General features: G+C 54.5%; 10 protein-coding genes across 10 annotated transcripts; 3 read left to right on the forward strand and 7 right to left on the reverse strand.

Annotated features, from left to right (window-relative positions):
• Positions 1-493: 493 nt before the first annotated feature.
• Positions 494-984, reverse strand: LAESUDRAFT_734532 (uncharacterized protein; the record flags this gene model as incomplete). Its single annotated transcript, XM_040910521.1, has 5 exons — positions 494-576; positions 627-683; positions 749-828; positions 862-890; positions 961-984. 5 exons carry the CDS (start codon positions 982-984, stop codon positions 494-496), a joined length of 273 nt encoding a protein of 90 aa, XP_040768479.1.
• Positions 985-1,812: 828 nt separating this feature from the next.
• On the reverse strand, positions 1,813-3,215 carry LAESUDRAFT_693058 (PTPLA-domain-containing protein). The gene is made up of 4 exons (XM_040906152.1): positions 3,126-3,215; positions 2,647-3,074; positions 2,253-2,589; positions 1,813-2,189 (listed from the first exon to the last, which is right to left on the reverse strand). The coding sequence occupies exons 1-4, from the start codon at positions 3,172-3,174 to the stop codon at positions 2,083-2,085; spliced, it is 921 nt and encodes a 306-aa protein (XP_040768480.1). The 5' UTR covers positions 3,175-3,215; the 3' UTR covers positions 1,813-2,082.
• A 239-nt stretch (positions 3,216-3,454) lies between these two features.
• Positions 3,455-4,439, reverse strand: LAESUDRAFT_711203 (uncharacterized protein; the record flags this gene model as incomplete). Its single annotated transcript, XM_040906816.1, has 2 exons — positions 3,455-3,785; positions 3,844-4,439. The coding sequence occupies 2 exons, from the start codon at positions 4,437-4,439 to the stop codon at positions 3,455-3,457; spliced, it is 927 nt and encodes a 308-aa protein (XP_040768481.1).
• A 168-nt stretch (positions 4,440-4,607) lies between these two features.
• On the reverse strand, positions 4,608-5,654 carry LAESUDRAFT_347223 (uncharacterized protein). Its single transcript, XM_040902113.1, has 3 exons — positions 5,545-5,654; positions 4,944-5,467; positions 4,608-4,760 (listed from the first exon to the last, which is right to left on the reverse strand). Exon 2 carries the CDS (start codon positions 5,434-5,436, stop codon positions 4,960-4,962), a length of 477 nt encoding a protein of 158 aa, XP_040768482.1. The 5' UTR covers positions 5,437-5,467; positions 5,545-5,654; the 3' UTR covers positions 4,608-4,760; positions 4,944-4,959.
• LAESUDRAFT_643670 (NLI interacting factor) lies at positions 5,537-6,376 on the reverse strand (the record flags this gene model as incomplete). The annotated part of the gene is made up of 5 exons (XM_040903800.1): positions 5,537-5,743; positions 5,798-5,896; positions 5,946-6,095; positions 6,146-6,250; positions 6,308-6,376. 5 exons carry the CDS (start codon positions 6,374-6,376, stop codon positions 5,537-5,539), a joined length of 630 nt encoding a protein of 209 aa, XP_040768483.1.
• Positions 6,377-7,497: 1,121 nt separating this feature from the next.
• LAESUDRAFT_347141 (uncharacterized protein) lies at positions 7,498-8,221 on the forward strand. The gene has a single exon (XM_040902111.1). The coding sequence runs from the start codon at positions 7,597-7,599 to the stop codon at positions 8,170-8,172; it is 576 nt and encodes a 191-aa protein (XP_040768484.1). The 5' UTR covers positions 7,498-7,596; the 3' UTR covers positions 8,173-8,221.
• Positions 8,222-11,855: 3,634 nt separating this feature from the next.
• On the forward strand, positions 11,856-17,440 carry LAESUDRAFT_347182 (RhoGAP-domain-containing protein). Its single transcript, XM_040902112.1, has 12 exons — positions 11,856-12,242; positions 12,399-12,855; positions 12,914-14,180; positions 14,235-14,720; positions 14,792-15,075; positions 15,138-15,430; positions 15,481-16,121; positions 16,181-16,291; positions 16,346-16,459; positions 16,520-16,847; positions 16,903-16,964; positions 17,020-17,440. Exons 1-12 carry the CDS (start codon positions 12,070-12,072, stop codon positions 17,145-17,147), a joined length of 4,344 nt encoding a protein of 1,447 aa, XP_040768485.1. The 5' UTR covers positions 11,856-12,069; the 3' UTR covers positions 17,148-17,440.
• Positions 17,441-17,516: 76 nt separating this feature from the next.
• Positions 17,517-19,478, reverse strand: LAESUDRAFT_672210 (uncharacterized protein; the record flags this gene model as incomplete). The annotated part of the gene is made up of 8 exons (XM_040905485.1): positions 19,163-19,478; positions 18,649-19,096; positions 18,553-18,593; positions 18,220-18,489; positions 18,081-18,147; positions 17,935-18,019; positions 17,751-17,867; positions 17,517-17,692 (listed from the first exon to the last, which is right to left on the reverse strand). The coding sequence occupies exons 1-8, from the start codon at positions 19,453-19,455 to the stop codon at positions 17,517-17,519; spliced, it is 1,497 nt and encodes a 498-aa protein (XP_040768486.1). The 5' UTR covers positions 19,456-19,478.
• A 108-nt stretch (positions 19,479-19,586) lies between these two features.
• Positions 19,587-21,060, reverse strand: LAESUDRAFT_721116 (uncharacterized protein). The gene is made up of 4 exons (XM_040907956.1): positions 20,751-21,060; positions 20,534-20,685; positions 20,197-20,476; positions 19,587-20,147 (listed from the first exon to the last, which is right to left on the reverse strand). Exons 1-4 carry the CDS (start codon positions 20,999-21,001, stop codon positions 19,787-19,789), a joined length of 1,044 nt encoding a protein of 347 aa, XP_040768487.1. The 5' UTR covers positions 21,002-21,060; the 3' UTR covers positions 19,587-19,786.
• Positions 21,061-21,180: 120 nt separating this feature from the next.
• Positions 21,181-22,344, forward strand: LAESUDRAFT_672215 (uncharacterized protein). Its single transcript, XM_040905486.1, has 4 exons — positions 21,181-21,246; positions 21,304-21,394; positions 21,451-21,620; positions 21,684-22,344. Exons 1-4 carry the CDS (start codon positions 21,244-21,246, stop codon positions 21,927-21,929), a joined length of 510 nt encoding a protein of 169 aa, XP_040768488.1. The 5' UTR covers positions 21,181-21,243; the 3' UTR covers positions 21,930-22,344.
• The last annotated feature ends 601 nt before the right edge of the window (positions 22,345-22,945 follow it).

Raw genomic sequence — 22,945 nt, forward strand, 5'->3', positions numbered from 1 at the left:
GTGACTGTCGGTCTGGTTGGGCCCGTCGGATTGGGACTGTTTAGATTCATGGCGAAGAGTCGGATAGTTTCGTGCATCTCCAGTGCGTATCTCGCTTTGATACTGTTGCTCCCGTATCGCTTTTATCGGATTCAACTCCACGAATTCATACAAAAACTCACAGCATCTCCGCTCTTCATGTATGCTACATATATAGTTGTACTTATATCCCATCGTCAAATATAACACTGCATTAATATGCACCACACTGTTGAAGGGATGTGCGATCGCGCATCGCATGTGCCCTGCAGAAAGCAGACAACCGACAGATAGTTGAATGTATGTTCTATCGCGGGCATGGGCGGAGACATGTCAACTCCTCGACGCACAGCGGCGAAACCGATAATTGATCCCACCATGCATGATCAGCAGCAACAGAGCGAATAATAATAAGTTATGTACATTACATACAAGATAGCAGTTCTAAAACACGCTGAAAAGTCCATCCGCTGTATCATTTCGACGACATCACGTAACCCGTCGTGTCCAATACCTTCATGCCACATATCGCGCACACGCCCCGCTTATATGCACATCCTACAATATCCCGTGAGTCGATAATCCAGATCAATGGAAACAAAACATACCATGGCAGTACTTGGCTTTGTTCTGCGTGACGGTCGACTTGCAATCTCTACATTTCCCTTAATACGGCTGCACAACAAACCACCATTAGTCTCTCAGTCAGCACGAACGTTTGAGGGCATACGCACCTGAAACCTGGTTTTAGAACTGCCCGGCCTCGTAAGGAGTTTGTTCTCCCCGACCTTGCGCGAGCCCTCCTTGATGCTCTGTTGATGCTCTGCGAGCTATTTCGTGAACGGGTCCGGCGCCGCGAGCTTTGACAATTTCTGCACACATCCTACGTCAGCACACACACATTCACACACCCCACATTTCTCAAAAGAAAAGGCTACTTACACTCTCGCATTTCTTGCAGACCATGATAGGGTAGGAGCGTGAGAGCAAGGGCTATGTGCTGGGTGGCAGTCGGCCGTTGTGGCGTTGAATACTGACGCTGACCACCGATCACGCGCGGAGGGAGCACAGCGTGGCCCGTTATGGAAGGTGCAGTATTCGCAGTAGTCACGTGACTAATAACTTACTCCCAATTTTCCTCCACCACATCAGAATGCATATGCCCAGATTGGAGACTAGAACCTGAGTGTCACTATTGAGAGATTCTCTGCATGTAACCGACATTGTTGAACCGTGTTACAACATCCCGAAACCGCTCGGTCCCACCAACGGAACCGCAGCCTGCCGCCGAACCACATTCATCGGGTACCCCGCTCGCTGGCGTACCTTAAATGAACTCCACATCTACACGACAACGGTATATACATTTATTTTCTCGGCAAGCGCCCATCGTCCATAGCAACTGCTCTGGCTCTGCTTCGCCGCAGCTGGCTCTCCTCCACCGCCATTCAGTGAGCTGTCAATGATCCCTTCTGGATACGTACCACCATATCAGCATAAATATCACCACCACCACAGCCGGTCCTCTCAATGAGCTATCAATCTCTCCTGGGTACCTACAGGCTACCATCACCAGCGCGAGATCTCATCATACAGCGCCAGCCCATCACAGCCAATGACGCAAGACAGAACCAGCAGTGCATCTTCTGCGCACTCCCTTACCTATGCTTGACTGGCGAAGGTGAGACAGCGAAGAGGAACGTGAGGGGGTGGGTGGGACTGCGGGATGAAGCTTTTGAGTTTGAGTGCATTGTCACGCTGTGGCTGATTGTCGTGGTCAGTCACTCACTATCTGTCACATGTTTTAATTGGTAGGTCACCTGTGACCATCACTGACATTGCATCTATACAACTATTGCACACATAATGGTCGTAGAGGGATATCTGAAGATACCATGGCAGCCCATGACAGCTGACCTAAAGCTCTGTGCATGAAGCGAGAGGGCAGAACAGCAGACTCGATGATAGCGCCCTGTAGACCGTAGAGTCCGGATGCTCGTAGATTCCAATATCCGGACTTTCTGGCCATTGGTGTGATATGTGCAGGCCACGATAACCAGATCTTCATTGGATCTTGAATGATTTGGGCTTCGAGCCTATCGTCCCTCCAGGGCCCTTCCCAAGCACTTTTCGACGCTGCTTTATCATATACGCGTACAGCACGTACAAGCCTACGCATACACCCACCATCAGCGTCCCGTCCACGTACGACAAGAGAGAACACGCCAACGCACCAGGCCACCAAACCAAGAACATGAACACCCTGAAATCATCATGCAGTACCTCGGCCCAGCGCGCCGTCGCAAATGGCCACGACAGAGGGAGGAGCCACCCCGCCCACTCTGCAGACAAGAACGGGATCGATGGCGGCGGCGCGGGGAGCGACGCGTAGATGAGTCCAGCCTCGGAGCCCGCGCCGGTGAGGTAGAGCACGTAGAAGAACGTGTAGCGCACCCATAGGAGCGCGCGTGGCTCGTAGCCCAAGAGAGAGCACGCGTAGAATGAGTAGCGCACGACCTCCGCGACGGACCAGGAGAAGACCATCGAGGCGTAGAGAGGGTGGCTGCGCGTCTGCCGTATACCGTCAGAAAGAATAACAAAGGCTGTGCATTATGCGCTTGATTTTACCTGTTCAAACTGAGCTGTAATTCCCCAAACGAGGTAGAATCTGCTTGCGACCTGCGCTATCGTCGTCCCGACCGGGCTTCGCACCCACCCGAGAAGCGAATGCAGCACCTCGAGTACCGCAAAGCTCTGCACGATGGCCGTCTGCGGGCCTACCACTGCATATGTCGTGCTTGCGCGACGCAACACAGGAATGAGAAAAGATGGAACCTGTTTTTCCCATTTGGGACTGGGGTTTTTTAGGAGCGACAGTGTGGGCAGGTAGGACGCGAGAGTTGACAAGATCGGGATGCGTGATGGCGAGGCAGACGCAGGAACGGATGCGTCGAGCCCGAGGAGATGCGCGACGGTGATGATAAGAACATAGGACCATCCCAGCGCAGAGAAGACGTTGTACGCGACGAGATAGTACTTGACGAGAGTGGACGGACCTGTGCGAACAGTTTGTGATCTGCGCGACAGCTTGCGAGCGAACCACCCACCCTTCTTCGTCTTTCCCGCAGACTTTCCCCTCTCTTCCGACTGCGACATGGTGGGCGTGTGCAACAGCTGGCAACGATGAAGCCGGTGGCGCTTAGCACGCGTGACCGCGTCGATTCTCTGGGGCCACGGAACATTGCCTGTTATGGAAGGTCTCCGAGACATGGAGGTGCGGCCCGAGATCGATGTATTTCATTCACAACAACGGTCAGGCTGGTACACATACGAACGTACATGACATTGTGCAGCTCGAAAAAAGGGTCAGGTAGAAGTCAGAGAGCCAGCGTAAACCATAAAAACGCGTCAAGAATCCGCATGCATCACGATTTTATCAGTCCTTCTCGCCTCCATTCTCGCCTCCACCGCCATCCTGTATCCCATTCTGTTCAGAGTTGTTGTTTACAAGTGTATGCTCCTGAGAGGGTGCAGAGATTGTCGCGGATGGTTCAACACCGTTTGGCTCGAGAACCGGCTGGCCCAGCGCTGCACGTAGCTTCGCGTTCTCGTCTTGAAGCGCGCCTAGCGCCCCGCGGAGACTCGTGATCTCAATCCTGAGACTGTCCACCAGCGTACGACACTCTTCCCATCGTCGGTTCGCCTCGTCCGCAGACGCGAGCGCTGCATCTAGCAATTGGGAACGCGATTCGAGCGCCTTGACGTGTCTGTGAACACAGAATGAGGAACAGTCGCGAATGACGATGATCAAAGACGCGTGCTTACTGGTCTCTCCGCTCCCTAAATGCGCGCTGAGCTTTTCTGTTCTGCTCGGCGCGCTTTGTCTGGCTGAGGGTGCGCCCAGAGGAGGCAGAAGGAGACGAGGGCTGCCCCTCCTGTGGTGGAGGTGGGGGTGGGCCCTGTGGATGTGGTGGGGGCGGGGGCATACCCCCTGTGGTGTAGTCGGTCGGCGGATACTGGTAGCCATGCGGAGGCATTGGTGGGCCACCGAGATGGGGTGGTGGGACCATGCCGTGCGGGGGTGCGAGCGGGTGCATCCCTGGTGGTGGAGCGGGATGCATCCCTGGTGGTGGGGGCCCCTGGGGCGGGGGACCCGGCTGGATGGACTGCTGCTGCTCTGTATTTGCTGATGATGGCGACTTGCGCTTGCGAGATCGGACAGGTGTTTGGTGGGTCACGGGCGGGGGCTCGTCGCGTAGACGGAGGGTCTGGAAGGTGCCCGGGGGCTGTGGCTGGGGCGGAGGTGGGTGCTGCTGGGAAACAGCATGGGCGTCGGAGGGGCTGATGGTGGCGGGCGGGGCGGACTGAGGCTGCTGCGCCTGCTGAGGCTGCTGGGAGTGATACGGGGCGTGTCCCAACATGGGCAATCGCCGTCCAGGACACGATGTATTAGTAAGAAATCTCGCGTGGCAGCCTTTCGTTCTCCGACAGGCGCCCCCCGCCTGGCCCGCGACCGGCTCAGCCACACACGCTCATCACGCGGCCAAACGCGCGATATCAAGATACGAGTTGCAGTAGTCCTCTCCACCGGCAAGACAAATCGATCTGTAAGTTAGGTGGTACAGCGATCCCCAATGCCCAAAGAATACCATGGTAGAGAGAAACGGCAGGCGAAACGTGCTCCAGTGTATAGACATGGTCATCGCGTTCGTCCCGATTCGTTAGGGTATAGTATATCGCGTCTGCCAAACAAAATCAGAACTAGTAATTAAACAACACTCGAAGGGCAACAACAACTGCATAAAAAACTCCGCCCACACACAGATTTCGCGGGGATAGTTTATTACTACGTCGGCCTGAGAGTCCATACTCATGGAGGAGCGAAGACGGCACTGTGACCAAGAAAAGAAGGATCGAGCGCTCACACTTGCGGGAGATGCTCTAAAAATGATGACTGTAAGGACGAAGGATGGATGGGCAAACGAGGACGTTGCGGCGCCGCGAAGGCCGGCGTTGAGTTGAAAGAGTGTGTGTTTGGCATAAATAGGAAACGACCTTGAGGAGCTGAGGAGGAAAGCTACACGTATGGAAAACGGCTGAAAACGCAAGGGCAATGATTTGCGACGAATCCATATTGGGGGCCGAACGGCGGAACGGATGTGGAAGAGGCTGTTGGGAGCACAGGCGACCAAGAGAGGGTGAATGGGCTAGACAGATAGATTGCAGGGTATACGAGGGCTGAATTGACTGTGTATTTACGATGGATGACGAGCAAGGATTATGTGCAGGGATGCTAGCGCAGCGACGACAACAGGCGGCGAACAGCGAGAGGCGGAGGAGGAATGTCCAGTAGCGAGCGATAGTTCCGCAGTGCAGCACCGGCAGTGGACGCGGCCGGGAGCGGCAGTGCTGCATCATATGGGCCACATAATAACGATAGGCAGACTGGCTGCCTGGGACAGATAGTTATAAAGAAACAGGATCACTGTCCAGACAGCTCCCACGCCAGCATCGCGGACTACAGACCTCCATCGAGGACACCTCGGATGTCATCCACCTGTCCGAGATCCCCGAGGAACGGACACAGGTCAGTCAGCTCCGTGTCATGCGGATCGTTGAACCACGAAGAGACAGGGACGGCGTTGTTGGGGTGGAAAATGTACGATGCAGGGGAGTTGTCGATGATGATTGTATCCGAGATCGGGCGTCCCAATTGTGAGAGGTCCTGCGTAGGATATGAATAATTGAGGGAGAAGCTCCAGAGAGAAAGTATACTGACCTTGACGTAGTTACCACGATGATTGTAACAACTTTCTCGGAACAGTCGATGTGTTACAACATGATTGACGTCGAGCTTGTCTAGTACAGGATCGGCATACTGCAGAACGTTGTTGATGCTGTCTCAAATGCACGAAGGCTAAACTGACCTTGCTGAGGCTTGCCGTGAAAACCACGACTTCGTATATTTCACCCATCCGCTTCAAGAAGTTGTCTACACCTGGCCGCTTGATCACATAAACATTATGCCAGTGATACTCAATCTCCACAGGTACGACGTAGTCTGCCTGCTGTATTGACTAAATGGATGCTCAGCATAGTCAAGGTTGAGAATACAAGTGACACTCACTTTGAAACTACTATGCACTAACGTCTCATCCAAGTCCAGGACCAGACACTTCCGCCCCACGTGCTTGGGCAGGATTGGCGGAAGCAGTGGTCGCGGGATACCATCCTAATAACACGCATGCAATCAAGTTTCAATTCGGCACGCGAACTTCTGCATACTCACTGGTCCTAGAGGTATTCCCGCACCACCGTTCATAATCAGCCGCTCTTCCTCGTCCTCAATGTCTTCCATCGCGCCCTGCTCGTCCATCTCCTCGTCCTCCGTGAAGCTCGTTGAAACATCACTCTCGTCCCCGGACTCGCGTGCTTGTGCCTGTGCATGCTCATGCTCATGCAAGGTCTCTTCACCGGTAGAACCAGGTGGCTGCACCGCGCCCGCCGTGACACCTTTCGTCTCGTCGGGCGGCAAAAGCGACCTTGTCGGCGTGGGCGGGACTATCACTGGTTCGGCAGGCTCTTCCTCTTGCGCAGGGATCGTGATGGGCTGGAGACCTTGGGCGGATGGCGCGGAGGCAGGGACAGGTTCAGGGACATGCTCAGGTTCGGGGGCATGCTCAGGTTCAGGGATATGCTCAGGCTCGGACACAGGTTCCTCTGCTGTCGAAGGTGCTGGCTGCTCGGACGTGGAGGGGGGAGGCACCGGCTGTGCAGACGGAGGCGGCGGGAGTTCTTCCGCCTCCTTCGCGGCCTGCTTTTCCTTCAGTACAGTCGGGCTTGGGGCAGATTTTGACGCCGTAGAGGTCCTTTTCATCTCTTCCTCGAAATGCTTGGTCTGCGAGGGCCCAATGCATGGTATAAAGATGTGGACTATCCTGGCGAACAATTTGGGACGCGATCGCTTCGGTTTGGACTTGGGACGCGTGGCGTCGCGATGCTCAGTGCTGCTGGACGCGGTATGCGCGCCATCCGAGGCAGACCTAGGTTCCTTACGTCGATCGGAGTGGGCGCGCGTGTTGAGTGTGGTATCTTGCGAACCCTGCTCCTTCTCTGGGTCCTTCGGCTTGTGAGACTCGTCCGTGGTACTCCTGGGTGTGGCCGCCACAGGCGCGAAGGAGGTGGAAGGCTGGCTCCGCATCGTGTCATGGGATGGCAGCTGCGCCTCGGATGCCTGCGTCGCAGGGGCCTGCCCTGAGCCGGGGGCATTGTCGATGGTGGGGCGGTCTCTTGCAGCGCTCGCGCGACCGCTGGCAGCGGAGCTGGGCACCCTTGAACGTGGATTTTGGGCGTCTGCCTGGGGCGTAGATCCGTTGCTATTTTGCAGCTGCGCGACCTCTGCAGACCGACGAATGGCTGGCTCACCCCGAACCTGCTCCCCCTCAGTGTTCTGCCGGACGGACGAAAGTGGTTAGTGCGATGCAGTGATTGATGATGGGAGGTTGAGTACCTGGGACAGTGGGTCGTCCGACGAGTGCTTTGTTGCCATTGTCGCGAGCACTGCAGAGGACGTTGGAGATGAGGAGGAGAGAGCGGACGGGGGACAGGCAGGACGGTCTTGGAGGACGGCGCGTTGCATCGTGTTTGCGTGAGAATAACGAGGTCCTTTTCTGGCAGCTGTGCGCCTCGCGAGCCATTTCCCGCTGCTTTTTCCCGTGCACCATCCCCTCCTCGCTCATCATCCGTCAATCATTCGCACTGCCTCTCGTAACAGGACCGAGAGCCTGCATTGCATGCGGGATTGCCAGCGCAGCCGCACCACAAACGCTCGCCCAACCTCGGCATCCATTCGCTCGCGAGGAAGCCTTGCAGGTCGATCAGAAGCAGATGCACGGCCCTGCACGCTCTGCACGCGCAGCCGCAATTCGCACAACGCAAGGCTACCGCACCCCTCCAATGCCCCCAGCCTGCCACGTCTGCCATGGATATCGCGAACGCGGACGATGCACCTCTAGATCCATGACGGTCATCCGCCGCTCAGCGGCGAGCGCACTGGGCGACAACCCTGAGCCTGCCACACGGAACAGGCCATCTTCGGCTGACTCGGTGCTCGCGCCGAGTGCGGCTATGCACCTAGGAAGCAGCGCCGCCTGAACTAGCGGCTAGCAGACATCGCATCATGCTGCAAGGGATTATTTCAGCCGGCGTCGCTGCCATGCATCGTGTTCTGATGCGCAATGTCAATTGGGCCTCAGCGAGCCGTTGCGTCAGCCTTGTCCTCGCGGGTCAAGTCGCTTGCCCCGGGTACCTTTGTCCGCGCCGCAGAAGGCCGCAGTGTATACCCGTCAGCGCTGAGATTGACGCGTACACGGCAACCAAATCGAGTCTTGACCTCATCCATCTTCCGCGTCTTGTTCTCCGCGCGCCAGGACTTACCCCACAGTTCCCGAGGCTCGTTCCGGATCTCGGTATCCACGCGTCGATTTGTCGCTATGTTACCTTCAATAGATTTCACGCCTCGGTCGCGTGCCATACTATCGCGGCATAGTCATCGAGACTAACTCGAGTCGCTACTTCATGCGAGACCTTGAACAGGAAGCACAAGGATCGCTATATAGCCATGACTGCCTATTGATCTCTGCGAATTCCATTTTCGATAGCCCTGTCCACCTTGCGGCAAGGAGCCAAGGAGCACACACCCTCCTTTGAAGAGAATAAGGTGCGAACCGTCCCCTCAATGGGACCGTTCCTTTCAAGACCCTGTCTTCCTACAGGCATTGCGCAACGCAACTAATACGTACCATAAGCTTCCTGTCCCTGGGTAACAAACGCGAATCTAAACTTGGATGGTCCATATTGTTCTCCAGGAAGTGCGCTGTCTGGCTACACCTGTCCTGTTATGGATGTAGGCTTGTACTATCAGTTGCAGACGACTTCTACCTTGGCCATTCTTCTGCGTGAATCCGGCGTCCCGCCTGCAGATTCGCGCTTTCCATGCTACGCCTGTCCATTACTCGCCTCGGCTATACGGATGTGTATGATTCTGAGCGTCGCTTCGCATATGTCGACCGCATAGCGCTTGACTCGGCCGAATAGATGTGCGTCTGCGCTGTCAGTACTGAGTGGCGACGCCTGTACTGGTATGTAGACAGCTCGTATAAACAGTGCAGAGGGACTCACCTTGTCAATCGTATTCATCGAAGCAACGTTCGCATAATGACTATCCTAGAGGTGTAACGCGAAGCTCTAGAAGAAATTCTTGTTTATGGCATTCAGTTTGTTTTTCTGTATATTGAGACCCGGGGCATCGCGTAACTACGTGGTGTGCTCGCGGATGATGATCTTGAAGCTGAGAAACGAGTACCTCCCGCCCGATTTGAATTTCAAGACGCAAAAGGCCAAAGAGAATGCGCGGCATGCCTGAAGGAATTTCGGTGTGCTTGGATGAGAGGTGTGCATGTTTCACAGAAAATCAGAATGCGTCGATCTCCATGAACTAAGTGTCAAATTAATAGATTCTGGAACCGGGTTTCCGAACTGCATTCTAAACGCCTTTCGAATCCGAGACCTCTTCACAGGTTGCATGAGATACCTGTAAGGAAACGGTGGCGGACAAAACGGGATTTAATTACTCATTAGTGTCAATTGAATGAGTCACTCTCAGCCTCATAGGTCGAACCGGACATGGCAGCCGATGATGAAATCATCTATAGCCCGATGAATTATCCGTTATATCCCATATTGCGTCGATTGCGGGAGGTTAGAAAAGGCGAGACTCACGTCGTCCTTGAAGCTGCGAAGTTAGCAAGTGCACGTCGTGAGCGGGAAACAACATGAGGGGCGCAGACTGCGTACCTCAACCAGAATCGGTGGGCTGCAGCTGCGCTGGGCTAAATGACTTTTCACCACCACACTGGAGCTCCAGATTGCGATCGATCGTGATCGAGCTCAGTTATGCAACAATTGATATTCGGCAAAAACAAAATACAGAAAATCAAAAGAGATGGCCTTGTTGCTCCACGAATTTGGCAATGATGCAACAACATACTTAGATGGATGTCAAATAGTCAAAGCTCAGTGCAGGAATAATTGGTCAGAAGGACAAAAGGTGGTTTTAGGCGTTAGTAGGGGGAATAATTATTCAAGACAATGCTTACGATCCGAGCTCAGTTGTCTGTTGCACGGGTCCATTTGGGAGCAAAGCATGGGCGGCGCTAAGACCAGAGCGTATAGGATCCGGCAATTACACCGCACTAAGATGTAGTCGTCCAACATCTACAGAGTTTGCTCCCCGCAGTCCGAAAGAGCCAAAAAGAGGAAACATACGAACCCCACCCAGTGATCTGCAAACAACGTCAGAGAAATGCGCATATGTAGCCAATATATGTGTATTTGTGCAAGGACATAGCGTGATGAGATGCGCAAAGAGCTCTATCTGAATTGGAAGCCCTGCGCGATCGGGGAAGAGAGGTTGTGCGATTGAGACACACATACGACGTCTGCGCACACGTCCGTGCATTTGGAGGATCGGACAGGTCACCGATATGCAGCTAATACCAATACTGTGCTTCGTTCCTGGGGGCATGGACACGTGAGTCAGTCCTGAGATAATATTCAAAGAAAGCTTGAAGAAAGCTTGACCGGAAATTCTGAGCCACATGCTGGGTGGCATCGTCCAGGCTAAGGAGCTGTTGTAGAGCTTGTTCTACGAGAATGATGGCGACTGCGAATGAACTGGAAGTTATGGTTGCCAAAAGTAATGGCAGGTCGCCTTTCCTTTGGCACGTCGATTTCAATTTTCCGAATGATCTTCCGAGCAACCTTCCGAGCCTCAGTTCATTATAACATAGCTGTGGCAATACCTCGGTGTATCGTCTTCTCTATTTATGAAGCATATAGAGCTTCTGGAGCCTGTGGAAGGACACCTCGGAAGATGCAGCGGAAGATTGCTTGGAAGATTGCTCAGAAGATTGGCACGTCAAAAATGTGACTGACATTACTACTGTAAGGAGTGCCGACATCAATGTGCAGCTGAGATGACGGAGGCCCGTGAGGAGGAACAAGGAGCTCACAGGTGGTATTTATGCAGAACGCATTTGCGGAAGATTCACGATCGACGATTCATGACGTCACGCTTGTCGGCCTTTCGTGTGCCCGCTCCGCCACGAGAGACACTCGTGGCCCACGAGGCTATTCGCCGCCTCGCGCCGTCAGTATAGCACGCAGGCCACGCCGCCTTTGCGCGGAACGAGGACTCTAACTGAGGTACGCAGCAGAAATTATGTCTTCGCCTTCCCATCAACGCTGATGATAATAAGTTAGCCAACGACTATGTCCAACAAATCGCGCAGCACCATCCGGGGCGGAGACAAGTGAGCATGTATGGAAGCGTGAATGGCGCATATATGCGGTGTTATTGTCATGCTGCATGCCCGTCGGATTTATATGTCGATGTCTGGAACGATCTCCCGCCATTCTCCACCGCAAACAGACAACTCTCCATGCTCCTCAAGCAGTCCGACATATACTCTCGCAAAATTGCTGCACGTCGTCATAATGCCCTTCGCCGCGCAAGAAGTCATTCGCCCGGATACGCCTCGTGAGAAGAAATGCACCGACTGACACAACAGTCTTCTCTCATGAAGTAGCCCAAGGTTTGACAAAAAAGCTGGTAGTCAATGCAGAGACAAGGATATGGTTCTCGGTAAATATGAAGCTTGGCGTCGAGGCTCACGCAGGGATGAATGTTTGGGGCCCTTGCGCAGTAGCGGCGCGACAGTCACGTGGAGCGCCCAGCGTGCGTTGATGGGCGCACGTCGTGCTCGTTGTCCTTGACGTCCTCTACCGGGCTCCGGACAGCCCTCACCTCTCCACACTCGGTCTGGTTCTTCCCTTCTTGCCCCACACGCCGGTCCTCTCGCTCTGTCTACACCTCGCGCGCAGGACGCAGAACAGAGGAGTCGTATCCCGGTTGCATCCCTTGCACGCGTTCTGACTTCCCAGCCTACATTGCCGATACCCTCTCTGGATTAAACTATTTTAACCCCACGGATGCTTGCTGCATTGTCCCCGAGCCCACCATCAATGTCTTCTGCAGCTCCTCTCGACGCCTTTGGCGACGAACTTGCCACTGGATCAGCCCTCTTGACGGAGAATCGCATCTGCCCAGGATGCAACAAGTCTGTTGTTGATGAGAACGGTGGTATGGTGGTGGTGGCGTTTGGGTGAGTTCTACCTTCTGATGAGCGGGGGGGTGCGTCGTCGCACGTGAGTCGTCTGTATGCGCGTTCGTGCTCGTGTCGTTGAGCCCCACCCATACTTCTGGAAGCGCGTCCCCCGTTCACCGTCCATTCGCACCCTGCTGAACGATTGCCCACTAGTCAATCATTCTTCCACGTTGACTGCTTCAAGTGCGCGAAATGTGGGAACCAGGTCACTGCGGATACCAACCTGCTCCTACTCTCGGATGGCTCTCCAATCTGTGCTAATTGCTCCTATTGCTGCAATGTTTGCAAACAGCCAATCCTCGACGAGGCCATAATGACCGGCGACGACTCGTACCATGCCCACTGTTTCAAGTGCAAGGTTTGTAAAAACCGCATCGACGAGCTCGTGTTTGCCAAGACTAGCCAAGGCATATACTGCATGGACTGCCACAATCAGCGTGTAGCGCGGAGTAGGCGGCACGCACAACGCCAGCGGGAGAAGGAGAAGGAGCGCGAACGCGAGCGGGAGAAAGCTGCCGTTGCGCTTATGGGTCCTGCCGCAGTCGGGAGTGGGTCAGGAGGTATAAACAGGTCTACAGAGGATGCTTTGAGAGCGCAAGACTCTATCAAAGTGTGTGATATGATTTCCGGCGTGATTCAGTTTTGATGGCTGATCTGGTCGACGCTAGCAGAACAATTCGCCATCGTCTGCACAGACCCAGTCATCCGGGCAGCAATCAGCAACGGGGCCGTCATCCACGTCTCCTGGTCAGATTTCATCTGCCCGTACATCTGCCGATGGCTCGTCTGCGAACGGCCAGCCGGACCATCGTTCATCAACCTCTTCCACCCCAGCCAAACAAACGACTTCGCCCGTGCCTTTCATAACCACGACACTTACGTCTCCAGCGCCTCTATCCATCAATAAGCGGCCGTCAACCGCGCCCTCCGCTGATGCGCCATCAGCGTCAACGGACGCCTCTCGCATCGCCTCCTCTAGACTGGGTTCGCTGGCGGTTCCAAACGGCTCTGACACTGCCGAGAAGGCGCTGCATACCAGGAAAAGCTTCGACGGTGGTGTGCGTTCGCTCGCTCCCCAGATTAGGCCAAGTCCAAGTGCCTACTCCCTCAACGCTACCGGCGACAGCAACGGGCTCAACGTCACTCATGGAGAGACCTCGCGCAAAGACAAGCGCAAGTCTATCAATCCATCTGTCACTCAGACGTTCAGCTCGACGGCGCAAGACCTTAGCTCATTCCTTTCCTTGACGAGCCCGGTACGTGACTCACCTCATTCTGTCTCTCCTCTGAGAGACCACTTCAGTGCCGGCAAGACGGCGTCACCTCAGGGCATGTATCCTTCGCGACCCTCCGGACCCTCGTCTCCCCGCGGCTCGTTGGATGATGGAGCATCCCCTACGGGTCGTGCGCGAGCAGGGTCATCCAACGCATATATCTTCAAGCTTCCCCGAATGCACGAACAAATTCCATCCCGACCGGGCTCCGCTATGGGTCTGCCGTCGCGTCCAAATAGTCGTGCTGACCACCATCACCGTCTGGGTCCCTACAGCTCTGCCTCGGAGTCCGCACACGACACCCCTTATCACGACGCCGGACGACGTGGACCTGAGGGAAAGCGTCCGCCCAGCCTCAATCTCCTTGCTGGGAACAATGCTCGCGCACAGAAGGCTCTAGATGACCGGTCCCGAGCAAGTCCGACGCCCTCACTCCGCGCGACCCGGGACCATCGCTCGTCATCAGGTACAGCCGAACTCGACTTGCCGCCTCGCCCGAACAGCGTTCCGACGCCCACCTCGCCGTCGCACCATGTGGATGTTCCGCACAGCATTGAAAGCGGGACAGACACGGAGAACGAGTCGGAGGAGATGAGGACGACGAAGAGGCAGGACGCGCCGCCCGCGCTGCCGCCTAAAGAGGCTTTCTCTGTCAGAAATGGTACGCGCCCAGCATTGAAGCGCCTCAACACTGCAGAGCTCAAATCGGACGCAGGACGTTCGAGTTATGAGGATGGCGCAACGGAGTCGTCTGAGTCATCGCCTGTAGAACGGACATCTCATGCGACGTTCATCGCACCTGCGCTCCCGCCGATACGTATATCGATGGGCGGCACGGACTTCTCGGAACTGCTGAGGTCAGTGGGTGGAAGCATAACGAAGTTGGAGCAGCTCGCGGAGACGACTGAAGGAGGAGGACGGAAGCTCGACCTTGCGATGACAACTCAGGTCGCGGCTACATCGACTAACACCGAAACCGCTCAGCCATCGACTCCCAGGAGCGATGTTACTGTCATGGAGTCCGCAGAGATGCAGTCTAATGGGGCCGCTTTGAGGCGCATGGAAGCGTCACTTCCGCAGGGTCTTGTCAGAGGAATCGGCGGTACCATGGCTTCTTCGATTTCAAATATCTCCTCGCTAAACAGCGAAGTTCTGTCGAAGTTTCCCGATGTTCCTTCATCTCTAAAACCAGGTGTCGAAGGTGAGATCGGGCCTTCTGCAGGCCCGGCTTGAGAAACATCCAACAGACTCACTCACACATCTTCTACGTAGATGAGGCAAAAGCTTATCTGAAGGCGTCTAAAGACGATGAGAATGCTCGTGGATTAGCTGCGAATATCATGATTACTTCTGCTGACGACACAGCGCCCGAGTCATCCAGCGCAGAAGCCTTCGCCATCGTGATACGGCAACTGCAGGACAGTTTGTCAGCTGCCTCAGAACGCGGAGCGACGCAAGTCAGCCTGGGGGTGGATCTGGCTCAGAATCTTCTTCGACTTCTCACTCAGCAGAAGGAGGAATACGAGGAGCTTAAGCGGAAGTTGGACGGCATAAGGGTACGGATGGGATCCGCAAATGTGTTCTGAAATACCCATGGCTCATATTTCTCCCTATTCAGCGGACAAGTCAGAACTATATGGATGGTCTCACTGTGGCTCAGGCAGAGTATGATAGAGAGCTGAAGGCTCGTAGGGATGCTGAGGCAGAAGTCACGCGGCTCCGAGTGTTGCTATCAGGGCAAACAGTGCGGCTTTCAGTCATTTCAGGAGAATCGAAGCGTCAGGAAGCACAGAAGCAGCTGTCACAGGAGTTGAGCAACAACCTCTCCAGTCTTGGAAGATCGGTTTCTATTTTGAAAGTCGAACGCGACATGACACTGGCTGAGATGGAACAACTATCTGCGTCAAAGAGGTATATAAAATTGGTATCTTCCCGGTATGTGCTGACGTCCATGTGAACAGGTCAAGTACTCCCGTAGGTGGCGAAGAAGGCGTCGCTTCCTTGACTAGGGCCTTGTCCACGCGATTCGACAACATCAAGAACCAATACCAGAACGAACTCGTTCCGTTGACGGAGCAGCGCGAGGCGTTGATGCGCGAAGTCACCGAGCTCAAGGCTTCTCGCGACGCATTCTTGGAAGAGACCACAGCTCTCAACGCAAGGAATGAGGAGTTGGCGCAGTTAAATGCGCAGTATATTCGGCGTTTGGAGACAGCCGGGCTCGATCCCACTATTGTTAAGCATGGACAAGACATTGACGCCCGCGACAAATTTGACAATGCAGATGATCGAGCCCGACATGAGCAGAGCCCCTCTCTTTCCGCGACTTCCTCGACTGTCGCATTGACAGAAGAGTCCGAGTCAAGGTTCATCAAGGTGTCGAGACCGGAGGCTGTCGAGGCTCCCGGTGCCTTCAGGCCGCCGAAGTTCATCAAGTGGCCGGGCCACAAGGCGCCAAAGGAGGCTGTTGCGATAAGCTGGCCTGAAGCAGCGAAGCCTCCGACCCGTAAGGAGCACGTTTTCCAACAAATCAGTGTCCTGCGCGTCGCACGATGTGACCATTGCGGAGACAAGATGTGGGGTTCGCAATCACGCTGTTTAAGTGAGAGGATCTAGATATCAATCGAATCAACACATAACTGAGGCAGCGAAATGTGACAGATTGCAACATTGCAGTGCATACGCGTTGTCTTCATCATGTTCATCTGCCATGCTCGCAACAGACAATGCATAGCCGCGAAGACAGCTCCACACCGGGTCTTGCGCACTTTCGTACGTACAATCATGTCAGAACCCTTTTGAGTAATCATTGACATGTGTTGATAGCTCCTTCGATGTTCGGACGTGACCTTACTGAGCAGGTGCGGTACGAATCCCGCGACGAACCGCGACTCATTCCGATCATCGTCGAGAAATGCATTGAGGCAGTGGAGGCGCTAGGTATGCTTCTTCCTTAGCATTCTGTTGAACAGTGTCTGATACCGTTGCTACCTCTTTCAGCGATGGACCTTGAGGGCATTTACCGCAAGACTGGTGGTTCCGGCCAGTCCAAGATGATCACACAGCTCTTCGAACGAGGGGACTACCACGGCTTTGACCTGCGCGACACCGATCGCTTTAATGACATATGCAGTGTTACTTCCGTGCTAAAGTCGTACTTCCGAGCCCTCCCGGATCCACTATTCACAATTGCTCTGCACTCAAACTTTATGTCAGCCGCGGCCATCCGCGATCCTGCTGCGAGAACGAAGGCATTCACGGAGATCGTTGCCGAGCTTCCGAAGGAACATTACTATACAGCTCGTGCCTTGATCCTCCACCTGCACAGGTAAGTGCATCATGTACTGGATCTGCCACATTGCACGCATCTCACATCTGTTTAGGGTCAGCAAGCGAAGCGATCAGAACTTGATGCATGCTCAAAATCTCGGCGTCGTTTTCGGACGTACGTGACCTTACCTCATCTCTTTTCTCATTTCGTCTCACGCTCGTCCCGCCAGCAACTCTCATGCGCTCTCAGGACTCGCTAGCTGATCTCGGGACCATGGGCGGTTCCGCCACCTCCGTGCAATGGCTCGTAGAAAATGCGCATACCATCTTCGAGCAGCCCCCCTCGTTCGACCAATGAGCTCACGATCACGATTTCCCGGCAGGCCATGTTGTGTACGGCGGACGCCTTCTGTACAGCACGTTCTTTCACTCTTTTTCTCTATTTCCAGATTCCCCGGGTACTATCGTTTCTCCGTTCTTTCGTTTCTGCCAGCTAAACCACCTCTTCTGGCTCCTTACTCCTCGCCCCACCCCATCCTACTCATGCATTATCGCATCGCCCACACACACATATACCCGCCGATTTATGAATATGTATTTACGTCGCAAGGGCTACACTACTATACGGATGGGATAGTCTCATGCCGCCGGTGCGGCTGGGATGTAGTACGTAGTATCCATAATGTGTGGAGGGAGATATGCGAGAAGCGAGGATAATAATTACTACTCAAGAGATCTCGCGCGACCGCTTGCCGCGTGCAGGTAGATCATTCTTGAGCGTGCAGAAGAGAAAGTGACGGCGGGGACCAGTCGTCGCGCCTGCCACAGCAGCAACGCGCGCGCCAAGAGGCGCAGTATCGGTGCCGCTGCCTCGCACGCCCAGCGAGAACATCCTATCGAACACTAGCGAGAAGACGACCGCATCAGCATGAACGATCCGCAAGTCAATGTGGAAACTGACAGGTTGCGATGAAGGCTTTTGCCGTTGTCTGGCAACTGAGATGCGTCAATGACAGAGGCGGGCTGATTCCCTCCAATGTGCGCAAATACCGAAATACCATGGAGGGCTGACAAGGGCCTGCGTCGTCGAGAATAACACTCAGCGACTGAACATTACCCAACATGCATCATTGAAGGGAGCTCACCAAAGCGATTGACGGCATGATACGCTTGCTTCCACTTCTCCTCCAGAAGGCGCGCGCAATTAGCTGGTTCGGGACAGGTCGCACACTGGGGTGATGGGTCGAATGATGCTCGGCGGGTCATACACGAACGGATACGGTCGACGTACGCATTGGTACTCCTTTGCAACCTGGACGAGACCGAGCTTGATCACGCGCTCGAGGAACCATGTTCGCCTGTGCATCATATCATCTCGCATCAGAATCGGTCTGTCACAAAAGGCAATGGGCAGCGAGAGTGCGACGCACCTCTTCTCGAGCTTCAAGAGTGTCTCTGGACTGAGCTGACGGAGCTCCTCGGGGCCCCAGCCCTCCGGATTGTCAAGCACGAAACGGCTCGCCTCGCGGTATAGTTCCTCCTCGCAAAAGAGCTCCGCGATACGCATCGCCTTGAGCGGGCGCCCTGCGGCGTGCGTGAGCAGAAAGGTGAGGCACTCGCGCTCGAGGGCGGAGACGTGCAGCTTGTGCGAGATGTTCATGAGCCCTTCGACGTTGTTCCATGTGATCGTGCAGACGAGACTAGGATTGCGAGAAGACGATATGAGTATGCATGAATGCGATAGGTGCGTTATAAGGACTCACTGTGGGTATACATATTTAAGGAAATCGTGGAAAATGCTAGCCTGAACATGCTGTGAGGAGGCCATGTACATTATTCGAGCACATTCCTGTTCATACCTTCTCTTCCTTCAGAATGATGATGGCCTCTGGTCTCTTCCCTTTGGCATATCGCTTAGCTTTCAACCCACTTGGTTCTGACGTCGATGGCTTGCTCTTCTCTCCGGACATCGCAGTCGCAAATGATGAAGTGCCGGCGCTCTCCAGCTTGTTCAGACTGCTTTCACGCGCCTTCGTCTTGTCCACGGGGCTTGGTTGTGCATCCACGTCCTTCTCCGAGGCAGAGTCCGCACCGAGGTCCAGGTCTTCCGGTTCTGCGTTCGGGTCGACAGGCGCGAACGTCAACTCAGGCGAGTCATCCAACTTGTGTCGGCTGCCCGGCACCGAGGGTGGTTGAGATATGGTCACGACGGAAGTGATGGATTGGGGCCTGCCCGTCTCGGCCCACTGACCGCTGAGAGCCGCCTGGAAGAAGGACGAGGCAAAGTACAGCACCTCCTTGTGCGCCCTTGTCAACGAAGATGAACACACGACAAGCGTCCTGGCATACCCGGCGTGCGGGGCGTTCACTTACCAGAAGGTGGTCGCCTCGACGATGATCTTGACAGTACCGGGGAAGCGACTGTGCTCGGTGAACGTCTCGTCAATCTCGATGGGCTCTTCGAAATCGCCATCGATGCTGAGTGCGGAAACCATCTCATCGGACTCGCACTCTTCGAGGTACCATGGGGGCGAGCCGGCAGATCGGAAGATGCCTGCGGCGGCAGCGTGAGTTTCGGTGGGCGAGCTGAGCGACGCGGAGGGGTTCATGGTGTTTGGACCGCGGGAGTTGCGGGCGATGAGGATGTGTGGAGGGTTCATGGCCATGGTGGAGGGGAAGAGGAGAAACGCGTACGACTGCGACCGCCACAGCGCAGTATGATCGTAGCGAGCGTTACGCCTCCCGCGCGTAACCATCTCTTGCAGTTCGCCGTGTCCACTCGTCCTGTGCGACATGCGAGCGACTTTATAGAATTCATGTGAGCATTAGGGATTCCGAGTCCACACATTGACAGTATCGCAACTTCATACTGTCACACCACGAACTCTCAGGGATGCCAGTCTGTCCGAAGACACCGACTAGATCTCCAATGGTAACAGCAAACCTATAGCTAAGCAAATAAACATGGTAAGCATCGATGACCCCCCGTGCATCCGTCTATGCCTTCTTTTTCTTCTTGCCTTTACGTCCCCCGGCATCAACCCCACCAGCACCCTCTCCTCCCTTCGCCTCTTTCCGTCTGCGTCTCTGATCCCTCTTTGCTTCCTTCTCCTCCTGTTTCCGTAACTCTGCCTCCCGTGCCTTCGCTTGATCCCCCATCCGCCCAAGCAGTTCGAATGTATCAACCTCACTACCGTCGTCCTCGTTGATCTCCTCAACCGGATGAAATTCATCAACTCCGGGCTCGTCTCGCACATCCGTAGTTGCAGCGACTGTTTGTCTGGGGACATGTTCAGGTGAGAATGGATCAGGCTGGATCGATCCGACGAGGGACAGCATTCGGTTAGCTATTGTGAGACTGCAGATAGACATTAGAGAATAGTCGAGGATTGGACGACGTCACACACCCAACGACTGTGAATTCCAGAAAGCCATGGCTGTCTCCAAGTCTAACTCCTGTGAGCTTGTGCACCCACCGGCCGTTTCCTCCCACCTGCTCCGTCTCACCATCCTGCGTGCCGGTTTTTTCATCAGCAATTGCTGCGCCAAACTCTGGGTCATTCTCTGCAGGCCCGTATTCAAACTCCCACTGATCCTCGGGTATATGGTGCCGGGGTATTGAGACGTTGAACGTTCGGCGCAGGAGCAACGCGACGTGGCCTGGCGAGCAAAGATTGACCTTGCCCACTGCAGAAGTGGGGTTAGGCAGCGTGATCATGCAAGTAACCCATGCTGTTGACGTACCAAGTTTCATGCCAATCTGCGGACTCCATACCGTTGTGTTAAACGCTACTCGGCAATTCGCAAAAGGACAGTCCGCCTTGATAGTCGCCATCGAGTCCAAAAAACTCAGCTCATCATGAGCGAGCATGACACCCTGCAGCGCGGGGATATACCTAAAGGCCGCACGAGCCTTCCCACTTACTTGAGATGGCTCAACCAGATAAATGACGATGCACACCTCATGAGCAATGAGTCCAGCATCTCCTCTACACCTTTCCTTAAGTTGTTCGCAAACACAGGCGGGATGGACACAGACATCGTCGCCTGTATGACGCGGAACTCACTCCCGTCGTCCGTCGCGCGTGTCTTGCCCTTGTCTCGCTTCGTCTTATCCTTCTTTGCACGCTTGGTAGAGGGCTCTGCGACCAGCCCGATATCCGCCACAGCATGCTTGCGCTTTTTCGCCTTCTTTTCGAGGATTTTATTCATGAGCGACTAGAGCAGGTCGTAAAGCAGAACGGCAAGTAAGTGCAGCGCGTCGGTAGGAGGTGCACGATTGTCGATCAGAAATTTTGAAGCGTTTCCTCACGTGCGTGCCGGGGCCACTTACCACTTACGCGCATCGCTCGCCGCTCGTCGGACATCATTCCAATTCTTCTGCATTCAAAACGATCATACATAGTTCTCTTTCCCTCCTCCCGCCTTTAAAAGCCTGACGCTCGCGTCTGCTGATGGTGTGTTGCCTTTCAAGCGAATCTGCATGCAAGCCGGCTGATGCGGTTGTCTTTCAGTCGTCTCCCAAAGCCCTGGTACAGCTGGTGGTCATTGGGGCACAGAGCTTCGTAAAGGCGTTTGTCGCGGCGGGAAGGCAAGCACATAGAAGTGCGTTGCATACCACAGGTTTTTGGAATAGAGATGAAATCAATCGCGACCCTTAGATATTCAACATCGACCGGAGGGTGGAATAAGCGGCGATGCAGCGGGCGTCGGGAATGCCACAACGGGTTCCATAACGGACAAAATCACCCGGGAACACAGGATGACAGCCGAAGAAGCCAGGATGATCTTGAACGTTAAGAAGGATGATCCATTAGAGAGGATCCTTCAGGTGCGCCGTTAATAGTTGTCCACAGCACCAGGTGCTCATTCCAAGCCTCCTCAATTCTTGTAGCATTACCAACACCTCTTCAAAGCAAACTCGCCACCGCCGCCACCACCAAAGCCTGTGCCCGGCCAAAGAGTGCCGCCTCCTCCCGCGTATTCGCATTACCTCCAGTCCAAAGTCGTGCGTGCCCGCGAACGGATAGAGGCGGAACTCAAGGTGGGCGAGCAGCCATCGGCTTCAACAACAGATGCCCCGCCGCCACCACCACCGCCGTCCTCATCATCCTCTGGACCGAAAGACCAGTCAAGCTGACTGGATATGATCGGATCCGCTAGACGTATTACATCTGTAGTATCATTTGCACCTCTATCACCCCCCATTCACAGGACTATCGCAATGACGGAGTCGACGCATGCCACATAGTGGCACACCTTCCATACTTATCGCGACGCCAATTTTAGAGTATACGTTTCGATGTAGGTAAGCTGTATCTGAATCTGTCGGATGGGGTACATGCAGTTCCGCAAAATTGACAATCATAGATCCAAGAACAAGCTATCTTCGTTTTTTGAGGCTCTGCCCGATCACCCCGAGAAGGTGCTCAAAAGGCCGGCTATGGCGCCGCCGGCGACTGCACACAGTGATATGCCGCCGATGCCCAAGCCTGCCATAGCGACGCTTTGGGCGGCAGCAAAGAAGGAGCCCGCCGCTACGGATCCTATAGCTGCCTGTGCAGCTGCCGCAGCGGTGCCTTTGCAGCTCGACATCAGCATTTGAAAGGATTTGAAGATGACTCCGTGGACTTGCCTGCAATAACCCCCGTAGCAGCGATACCGAAGATGGCAAGTCCTGCATATATGCAAGACGGAATTACAATGCATGCTATCAATGCCCCAGCCGCTATCCATAGCCCCAGCTTCTGCCATCTCCCTAGCGCCACTGCAGTATGCTCATTGGTGATGTGAACTTATGACCATAAAGGCGGCTCACTTTTTTAAGAATGCTTGTTATGAGTTGATATCCGCAATGAGTTGAGAGGGTAAGTTGGGGGGGGATATACTCGGCACTCGACCGTCCAGTTTTTAAAGCGTACTAGGAAGAAGCCTGTCATCCCGAACTCAATCACTCGCCGACTGCATACTCTGCGTATTATGTACTGGGAATCGCCGCTTTCGGCACCTTAGATGCGCAAGTGAGTTGCCTTATACGTGTAAAATTCGTACATGTAATCGGAATGTGTAGATTGAAAAACACGCGGTGGCCTGCGGCATTCGGATCGTTACATTGCTGAATATTATAAACCAGTCGACCTCTCCAAGCCAAAACCG

Source organism: Laetiporus sulphureus, assembly GCF_001632365.1.
Source record: "Laetiporus sulphureus 93-53 unplaced genomic scaffold LAESUscaffold_4, whole genome shotgun sequence".
NCBI classification, from domain to species: Eukaryota; Fungi; Basidiomycota; class Agaricomycetes; order Polyporales; family Laetiporaceae; genus Laetiporus; species Laetiporus sulphureus.

Excerpts from the sequence above, each read along its gene's own strand:
- LAESUDRAFT_347141 (XM_040902111.1), top strand. The coding sequence starts at position 7,597 with ATGAGGAGGAGAGAGCGGACGGGGGACAGGCAGGACGGTCTTGGAGGA.
- LAESUDRAFT_347182 (XM_040902112.1), top strand. The coding sequence starts at position 12,070 with ATGCTTGCTGCATTGTCCCCGAGCCCACCATCAATGTCTTCTGCAGCT. Across the intron at positions 14,181-14,234 it reads GGCTTTCTCTGTCAGAAATG|GACGTTCGAGTTATGAGGAT; the intron begins GTACGCGCCCAG and ends AATCGGACGCAG. Across the intron at positions 15,076-15,137 it reads GGAAGTTGGACGGCATAAGG|CGGACAAGTCAGAACTATAT; the intron begins GTACGGATGGGA and ends CTCCCTATTCAG.
- LAESUDRAFT_672215 (XM_040905486.1), top strand. Across the intron at positions 21,395-21,450 it reads GGGAAGGCAAGCACATAGAA|ATATTCAACATCGACCGGAG; the intron begins GTGCGTTGCATA and ends CGCGACCCTTAG. Across the intron at positions 21,621-21,683 it reads CATTAGAGAGGATCCTTCAG|CATTACCAACACCTCTTCAA; the intron begins GTGCGCCGTTAA and ends CAATTCTTGTAG.
- LAESUDRAFT_347223 (XM_040902113.1), bottom strand. The coding sequence starts at position 5,436 with ATGATGCAGCACTGCCGCTCCCGGCCGCGTCCACTGCCGGTGCTGCAC.
- LAESUDRAFT_693058 (XM_040906152.1), bottom strand. The coding sequence starts at position 3,174 with ATGTCGCAGTCGGAAGAGAGGGGAAAGTCTGCGGGAAAGACGAAGAAG. Across the intron at positions 2,590-2,646 it reads TTACAGCTCAGTTTGAACAG|ACGCGCAGCCACCCTCTCTA; the intron begins GTAAAATCAAGC and ends GGTATACGGCAG. Across the intron at positions 2,190-2,252 it reads GTTCTTGGTTTGGTGGCCTG|GCTTGTACGTGCTGTACGCG; the intron begins GTGCGTTGGCGT and ends GTGTATGCGTAG.
- LAESUDRAFT_721116 (XM_040907956.1), bottom strand. The coding sequence starts at position 21,001 with ATGAATAAAATCCTCGAAAAGAAGGCGAAAAAGCGCAAGCATGCTGTG. Across the intron at positions 20,477-20,533 it reads GCAGATTGGCATGAAACTTG|TGGGCAAGGTCAATCTTTGC; the intron begins GTACGTCAACAG and ends CCACTTCTGCAG. Across the intron at positions 20,148-20,196 it reads CTGGAATTCACAGTCGTTGG|TCTCACAATAGCTAACCGAA; the intron begins GTGTGTGACGTC and ends GTCTATCTGCAG.